Source organism: Curcuma longa, chromosome 14, assembly GCF_044706935.1.
Source record: "Curcuma longa cultivar G26 ecotype Majalengka, Jawa Barat chromosome 14, ITB_CL_G26_1.1, whole genome shotgun sequence".
Classification (NCBI taxonomy): Eukaryota; Viridiplantae; Streptophyta; class Magnoliopsida; order Zingiberales; family Zingiberaceae; genus Curcuma; species Curcuma longa.
The window spans coordinates 4810371-4819674 of NC_133874.1; the positions used below are offsets into that span (position 1 = coordinate 4810371).

The 9304-nt window shown below is 42.5% G+C and overlaps 1 protein-coding gene across 1 annotated transcript; it reads right to left on the reverse strand.

Annotated features, from left to right (window-relative positions):
- Positions 1 to 7443: 7443 nt before the first annotated feature.
- On the reverse strand, positions 7444 to 9074 carry LOC141844792 (cytochrome P450 71A1-like). The gene is made up of 2 exons (XM_074732789.1): positions 8185 to 9074; positions 7444 to 8106 (listed from the first exon to the last, which is right to left on the reverse strand). Exons 1-2 carry the CDS (start codon positions 9055 to 9057, stop codon positions 7444 to 7446), a joined length of 1536 nt encoding a protein of 511 aa, XP_074588890.1. The 5' UTR covers positions 9058 to 9074.
- Positions 9075 to 9304: the final 230 nt, after the last annotated feature.

The following is a 9304-nucleotide window of genomic DNA, read 5'->3' on the forward strand; positions in this document are numbered from 1 at the left end:
CTGGCCCCACATCAGACCGATTCCCCCTCCTGTTTTTATCAGTTAATCAGATCACCGCCAAGAAGTTATGAATAATTATGTGACATGATAACCTACTCCTGTTATCACAGTATGGTGGCGAATGTTGCGACTTCATGCTATTATGACAATGATGAGATATTTTCCACACCCTGATGAGACATATCTTCTGACAAAATCTCGACGCATGGATATTTTCCTTAATTAATGACAAAATAGGCCTATGACTCTCTCGCTCTCGTCTATATAACCTTCTTCCTATGCAGACACAAGTACTACACATACATATGCCCTCATCACACTCCTTCAATTATATTTTCTCTTCTTTCAATGACTGACTTGAGCGTCAGAGAGGTCGAGCTAGGGCAACCCTAGCCTTCCTTCTCACCTTAGTGTTGCTTGCAGAGTTCTGGAGATCACCGTCCTCTTCCTTCTCGCACGGTCAACCTCGATGTTGAGTGGCCGATGACGTGCCCACAGAGCGATCTCAACAGGAACAATTCCCTTGGTCTAGGACCAAAGCATTTAATCCCTTTATCTCAGGCAAAGGCGTCCTTCGATTAACTTCATGTCTCGGACAGAGGCATCCTTTAATCAACTCCTTATCTCGGACAGGCATCCATTAACATAATTCCCTTGGTCTTGGACCAAGGCGTCCAATCCCTCTTTCTTGGATAGAGGCGCCCTTCAATCAACTCCCTATGTTGGGCAGACATCCATCGACATAATTCCCTTGGTCTCAAATGAAGGTGTTAAATATCTCTATCTGGGATAGAGGCATCCTTCAATCAACTCCCTGTCTCAGGATGATGTCCATCGGACATATATCCATCGACAAATTCCCTAGATCTCAAACCAAGGCATCAATCCTTTTGTCTAGGTCATCAATGTCGTATATACTCTCTAGAGTTTATTATACTAGTATGCACAAGAGTTAAAAGGTGACTTTTGCCATTTCCAAAAAGTTGTTGTTACATAAGTTCTACTTGCAAGATAAAAACTAGTATGCCATCACTTGAAAGATCATCTAGGAGGCATTTCGACTGGTAAGTGCCCGACTTCCTGAATCGGTTGTACTGCTCCCTCAAAATCATACTCGAGCATGGTGACAGTGCACGCACCGAGTATGCTGTAGAATTCGATTGAGGTCGGGAATGGTTTTTTCTTATTGGCCCACCGACCCTCTTTGTCAACCTTGTATGTTAGAGTATTGGTGACCCGAATTCTGTCTGATCTGATCTGAAAAGGTCGCGGTGCGACATATATGGTGAAAATCAAATTATGACAGATCTATGGCTGATATGGATCGTTCCTTATTATAAAAGCTTATTGCTAGGGTTTCCAAGGATTTTATTGTAGAAAACACAAAGATTGTGTGCCGTCATTGTATTCCACCTTTTGATAGTGAATTTTCTCTCCTCTGCCCGTGGTTTTTTACCCGTCAAGGGTTTTCCACGTAAATCTGTGTGTGTTCTTTATTTTTCTTGTTGTCTATTCTTGCCGTAATCTCGTAACAAGTGGTATCAGAGCGAAGTTCGTTTTGATTTTGTGTTTTTCAAATCGAGATTAATGGCAACGACAACCATGAAGTATGATATTCCGCTTTTGGATCGCAACACCAGGTTTACGCTGTGGCAGGTTAAGATGCGAGCGGTGCTGGCGCATCTGGACTTGGACGATGCACTGTTAGGATTTGACAAGATGCCCTCGACATGGACAAAGGAGGAAAAGGAACGTAAGGATCGAAAAGCCCTATCTCAGATTTACCTTCATCTATCGAATGAGATTTTGCAGGATGTTTTGAAGGAGAAATCCGCTGCTACGTTGTGGTTGAAACTGGAGCAGTTGTGCATGACAAAAAGTCTTACGAGCAAACTGGGCCTGAAACAACGTTTGTATTCTCATCGCATGGCAGAAGGTACGTCGTTAAGAGATCACTTGACTGTGTTTAAGGAAATCGTCTCTGATCTAGAGGCTTTGGAGGTAAAATATGACAATGAAGATTTAGCATTGATCTTGTTGTGTTCGTTACCCTCGTCATATACAACTTTCAGAGATACAATTTTATATAGTCGTGATACTCTTACTTTGGATGAAGTTTATGATTCATTATTTTCTAAAGAGAAGATGAAACAGCTTGTCGGAGGATCTGAGGCTCAGGGTGAGGGTCTTATTATTCGAAGTAGGACCCAAGAGAGAAGTTCTGGTGGTAATATGAGGAGCAGATCAAAATCCAGAAATAGAGATAAAATTTGTAATTACTGCAAGAAGAAGGGTCACATCAAATCAGAATGTTACAAGCTGCAGAATAAAAATAAAAGAGCTGATGAAAATCCGAAGGGAAAACAACCAGAGAAGTCTGGTGAAGCTGATGTTGCTGAAAATTACAGTGATGGTGAACTCCTCGTTGCATCTGATGTTGATTCGAAGCAAAGTGAAGAGTGGATTCTTGATTCTGGTTGCACGTTTCATATGTGTCCCAATCGGGATTGGTTTTCATCATATGAAACGGTTTCGAGAGGTGCTGTGTTGATGGGCAATAATGCATCTTGCAGAATTGCTGGTATTGGTATGGTCAGAATTAAGATGTTTGATGGTGCTATTCGGACACTTGGTGATGTGAGGCACGTCCCTGACATGAAGAGAAATCTGATCTCTTTGAGTACTCTTGATTCTAAAGGGTACAAGTACACTGGTGAAGGTGGAGTTGTGAAGGTCAGTAAAGGGTCTCTCGTTGTGATGAAGGGGCTGAGGAAAACCGCCAGTTTATATGTTCTGCAGGGATCCACAGTTATTGGTGATGTTGCCGTCGCTAGTTCGTCTATGTCTGATTCTGATGTTACTAGGCTTTGGCATATGCGTTTGGGTCATATGAGTGAGAATGACATGGTCGAATTGAGCAAGAGAGGACTTCTTGATGGTCAAAGTATTACAAAGCTGAAGTTCTGCGAGCACTGTGTTTTTGGCAAGCAGAAAAGAGTTAAGTTCTCAGCTGGCATTCATAACACAAAGGGTACGCTAGACTACATTCACTCTGATTTGTGGGGGCCTTCTAGAGTACCATCTAAAGGTGGTGCGCTTTACATGTTGACTATTATTGATGATTTCTCCAGGAAGGTTTGGGCATTTTTTTTGAAACAGAAGAGTGATGTTTTTTCTACCTTCAAGGAGTGGAAGGTCATGATTGAGAAGCAGACAGGGAGACAAGTGAAGCATCTCCGAACTGATAATGGTTTGGAGTTTTGTTCTGATGAGTTTAATGTCTTATGCAGATCTGAAGGTATTGTGAGGCATCATACAGTTCGGCATAATCCTCAACAAAATGGTGTAGCAGAAAGGATGAATAGGACTTTGATGGAGAAGGTGCGTTGTATGCTCCTTAATGCTGAGTTACCAAAGTCTTTTTGGGCCGAAGCCGCTGCATATGCCTGTTATCTTGTCAATCGCTCTCCATCGACTGCTATTGAAAAGAAAACTCCACAAGAAATATGGTCTGGTACTCCTTCTAGTTACTCTGATTTGAGAATTTTTGGATGTCCTACGTATGCTCATGTTGATAATGGGAAGTTGGAGCCTCGTTCGGTGAAGTGCATATTTATAGGCTTTAGACAAGGAGTGAAGGGATACAAACTTTGGTGTCCAGAGACTGGGAAAGTCGTCATCAGTAGAGATGTTATTTTTGATGAAACTAGCATGCTTCAGGGGTCTCCATCTAAAACTCCTTCTGAGGGAGATAAGCAGAAGACAAGCACACAGGTGGAGATTGAGATTGAGCCGAGATCTATAGAGACTACTCCGGAGCCTATTTCAGATTCTGTGGATGGTGCTGGCTCATCACAAGCACCTTCACAATATTCCATTGCGAAAGATAGGCCTCGGAGAGATATTAGACGCCCTCAGAGATATGCAGAGGCTGATTTGGTCGCTTATGCCTTAAACGTGGCTGAGGAGATTGATTTCGGTGAAGAACCTGAGACATATTCAGAGGCAATTAGCTGCGATAATTCTGGTAAGTGGATGATTGCTATGCAAGAGGAGATGGAGTCACTTGGTAAGAACAACACATGGGACTTGGTGAAATTACCTAAGGGTAAGAAAGTTGTTCGCTGCAAGTGGGTATTTAAAAGAAAAGAAGGAATACCGGGAGTTGAAGAAGCCAGATACAAGGCCAGACTAGTTGCTAAAGGCTTCAGTCAGGTTCCAGGAGTAGACTTCACAGATGTGTTTTCCCCAGTTGTAAAGCATAGTTCGATTCGAGCCTTGCTTGGTATTGTGGCGATGCATGACTTTGAGTTGGAGCAGTTGGATGTGAAGACAGCATTCCTACATGGGGAACTTGAGGAAGATATCTATATGCAGCAACCAGAAGGTTTTGCAGTCTCAGGAAAAGAGGACTATGTATGCTTGCTGAAAAAGTCCCTTTATGGTCTGAAGCAGTCACCTAGACAATGGTACAAAAGGTTTGATTCGTTTATGACCACTCATGATTTCAGAAGAAGCAGCTATGACAGTTGTGTCTACATTAAGAAGACTGATGATGGGTCGTTGGTTTATCTGCTCTTATATGTTGATGATATGTTGATTGCGGCCAATAATAAGGGAGAGATAAGAAAGGTCAAAGCCCAACTAAGTAAAGATTTCGAGATGAAAGATTTGGGAGCTGCAAAGAAGATACTTGGGATGGAGATTCTGAGAGACAGAAAGGCAGGTAAATTATATCTAAGTCAGAAAGGGTATATTGAGAAAGTGCTTAATCGGTTTAACATGCATACTGCCAAGCCTGTTAGTACTCCGTTAGCTGCTCATTTTAAACTTTCAGTTGATTTATGTCCGCAGTCAGATGATGAGGTTGATTATATGTCACAGGTTCCATATTCTAGTGCAGTGGGATCTCTCATGTATGCTATGGTTTGTTCACGCCCAGATTTATCACATGCAGTGAGTGCAGTTAGTAGATACATGGCAAATCCTGGTAAAGATCATTGGAAGGCAGTTCAGTGGATTTTCAGATATTTACGAGGGACTTCTGATGTTTGTTTGCATTTTGGGAGAAATAGAGATGGAGTTATTGGATATGTTGATTCTGATTTTGCAGGTGACCTTGATAAAAGAAGATCACTTACGGGGTACGTGTTCACTGTTGGTGGTTGTGCTATTAGTTGGAAAGCTACTTTACAGAATACAGTTGCGTTGTCCACTACAGAGGCTGAATATATGACTATTACAGAAGCTTGTAAGGAAGCTATTTGGTTGAAGGGACTGTTCAGTGAGCTTAGTGAAGATTTACAGATTACTACAATTTTTTGTGATAGTCAGAGTGCTATTTTTCTCACGAAGGATCAGATGTTTCATGAAAGGACAAAGCACATCGATGTGAGGTATCACTTTGTACGTGATGTTATTGCTCGTGGTGATATTGTTGTGAGCAAAATTAGTACTCATGATAATCCTGCGATATGATGACTAAGTCACTCCCTATAGCCAAGTTTAAGCATTGCTTGGACTTGGTTGGTGTTCGTTGCTGAGCTTTGCCCGTGAGGGCTTTTGTGGAAGAGGTGGAGAATGTTCTTTTGAAGACGTGTTGTGTTGAGTTGCTCTTTGCTTTTGGAATTCGCGTCAAGGTGGAGATTGTTAGATATTGGTGACCCGAATTTCGTGTGATCTGATCCGAAAAGGTCGCGGTGCGACATATATGGTGAAAATCAAATTATGACAGATCTACGGCTGATATGGATCGTTCCTTATTATAAAAGCTTATTGCTAGGGTTTCCAAGGAGTATTGTAAAAACACAAAGATTGTGTGCTGTCATTGTATTCCACCTTTTGATAGTGAATTTTCTCTCCTCTGCCCGTGATTTTTTATCCGTCAAGGGTTTTCCACGTAAATCTGTGTGTGCTCTTTATTTTTTCTTGTTGTCTATTTTTGTCATAATCTCGTAACATTAACATTCATGGAATCGCACAAGCCCGACAGTGACTTGTTCCTTGACGCTTCCTCCTCGGCGGGCATAATCTACTGCCTGCAGACGGTGGGGATCAGGCTCACCGAGGTATGTTATGGCAGGTTATGGCAGGCTCACCGAGGTATGTTATGGGGATCAGGCTCACTGAGGGAAATCAGTCTATTAAAGCCGACTCGACTTGTATCTAATTGGTCTGGTCAAAATTATTCGATCGTGATTATTTTTGCCGAGTTATCACATCATTTGATCTCACATTATTATGATTCATTTGAATTTAGATTTTAACAACCACAAACAAAAAAGAAAAAAAAAAACACAAACCTATTTATTTTTCCATCGTTGAAGAAACTCATTATCTACTACATGACCAACTTCCTTTTACCTTCTATTAATTTTCTTTTAGTCTTGTCCCCTTAGATGCCACCTCGGTTTGCCTTGTCTTCTATTATGTTTTTCTTTCCACCGTTTTGACTTGTTTGGCCTGGCCGCCTGAAGACGCTACCACGGCTTTGGCTTTCGTTGCGTCTCTCCTTCTCCGCCGGCGTGGAAAAGTCCATGAAGCTTATTGGCCGCCTGTCGACGCCAGAAGACGCCGCTACGGCTTTCGTTGCATCACTCCGACGCCATTGATAGCTTTCTTCGGAACAGTAGCAATATTGGAGCAGAAATCAAAGAATCGTTTTTTTCCTCAACCTCTCTTGGAATGACTGACACTTAATCCATATTATAATCATTTTAAATTATAATTACTATAATATTACAATAATTATAATTTCATAATTATTATTATAGTCATCGATTTCATATATGTTATAATATAATATGGATTAAATGATTTTTACGTTATAATAATTATTATAATATTATATAAATATCATTTTATAATTATTATAATATAAATTTATCATGTTCATATAATAAAAATATTAAATAATATATTCAAAAATAATTATATTATTTTATAAAAAAATTACTAGGATGGTATATTTTTTTATTGAAAACAAGAAAAAAGAAGCATTCCATATTAATTTTTGTCGACAATATTGACTCGACGCCCCCAACTCCAGCAGCCTCTGCGTTGAATTCAACGGGTGGGGCCCGGCCACTGTTGCTTTGACTAAACGAAAAATGTCTGCAGTAAGGTTTGTTTTTTAAAACACTACCAGACAAAATATTATATTTAAAAAAATGGAGGAGGTTATTATCCTCCTTTCTTCTCAAAATCATTGAAATAATTAAAATTATTTTATATAAATAAATTATTTTTTTTAAATACAAATTTGGATGTAATGGATGACCGTGAGCATATAAATATTTTTTAATTATTATTTTAACTTGATTGGTAGTATATAACAGTGGTTTATATGCTCAGTACAAATTTTATAAAATATTTAAAAAAAGCAATCCATTTATAAACGTCGTGAAGCTAAAACAAACTGAAGTGATTCAAACCATCAGGCTTTCACCGGTTTATTGTTGATGTAGCATATGCACTGAAGTTAATTATTATCCATCCATTCCACGGTTTGGCAACGACATGAAGTCGCCCTTCTCGCCGAACCATTAAGCCCGCCACCTCCTCCATGCCGAACTCCTCCCTGCTCAATCCGGCAGGCAGCTCCCAATCGAACTGATGCACCAAATTCGCCAGAGCAAGCTCCAGAGATGCCACGGCGAAGTTCAATCCAGGGCAAATCCTTCTGCCCGCTCCGAACGGAGTGAACCGGAGGTCATTCCCGGTGAAGTCAACTGCGCCGTCCATGAACCTCTCCGGCCGGAACTCTAGGGGCTCTTCCCAGCACTTGGGATCTCTGCCTATCGCCCATGCGTTCACGAACAGTCTCGTCTTCTTCGGGATGTTGTAGCCTTGAACCGGGCAATCCTCCAGCAATTCTCGCGGTAGAAGTAATGGAACGGGGGGATGCAGCCGGAAGGTCTCCTTGATGACGGCGGTCAAGTAGGGCATCTGACAAAGCTCTTCCTCTTTCACCATTCTTCCTCCGCCTCGGGCTACGCTTCTCACTTGGTCTTGCAGTTTTTGCATCTTGCTTGGGTTGCGAACCAGCTCCGCCATGGCCCATTCCAGAGTTATGTACGACGTCTCTGTTCCGGCGGCGAACATGTCCTGCAAATTGCAATCACATGCGGTTTGACTATTCGACCTATTGTTATTGGAATTTGAGCAGAGGAAGAATTAATCTACCTGAAGAAGCGCCTTGATTATTCCCGGAGTGAGGATGGATTCCAACACGGGATCCTTCTGAAGGGAGATCAAAACATCCACGAAATCTTCCTCATCATCGGACACTCGCTCTGCGTGTTCCTTGATAACCTGATCGAGCAGATTGTCCCACCTCTTCTTGTTCTTCTTCACTCTCGCCACGTTGCCGAGCAACCAATCCACCCAACCGAGCCAAGGGAGGTAGTCTCCGAGATAAATCTTGGCCAGTAGCACCGAGTTTTCTGAGATGAGCTCCGAGAACAATCCTTTCCTCCCTTCGAACTTCTTCCCCGCGACGACCCGACACAGGATGTCGTTGGAGAAGGCAAACAGGACGGCTGACATGTCGATCTCCGCCGCAGATCCCCGGGAGCATATGGCGGCGATCATGGCGGCCACCTCCTGGTCGCGGACCAGAGCGTAGGACTGCACCATCTTGGGGCTCAGCAGGTGGAGCGTGCAGATCCGGCGGCGTTGCCTCCACTCGTAGCCGTAGGGGGCGAAGGCTAGGTCGTTGCAGTCATCGAGGAGGATTCGGGTGGCGATGGTGGTGGGGCGGCTGGCGCAGATGTGATCGTGGGTGCGGAGGACGTCTCGTGCAGCGTCGGGGGAGGAGACGACGAGGGTCGGAACGCGGCCGAGGCGGAGGAGGATGAGAGGGCCGTGGCGGCGGGAGAGGGCCGCGAGGGACTTGTGGATGAAAGGTCCGAGCTGGAGAAGGTTGCCGACGAGGGGAAGCCCCGGCGGCGAAGGAGGTAGGTCGCCATGCGAAGAGCTTGACTTCCTTTTGGCTCGTAGAAGAAGAAGCAGAAGCAGAGGAATGAACAAGAACAGGGCAACGCTCTCTAACGCCATTAGTCACATTGTTTTCAGAAGAGCTATTTAAATTTGGGTAGACCTTGAACCACTGTACATTAGTATTCAACTACGTTAAAATATTAAATATCTATAAAATATAATAATATAACAAAAATAATGAAGTATTAAAAATAATAGATGGATTCAAAGTTGGACATTCAATTTGATTGATAAATAAAATATTGATTGAATGGGCTAGGTGCACTACTCAAAAATCAAATATTTATGCCTCCGAGGCATAGCT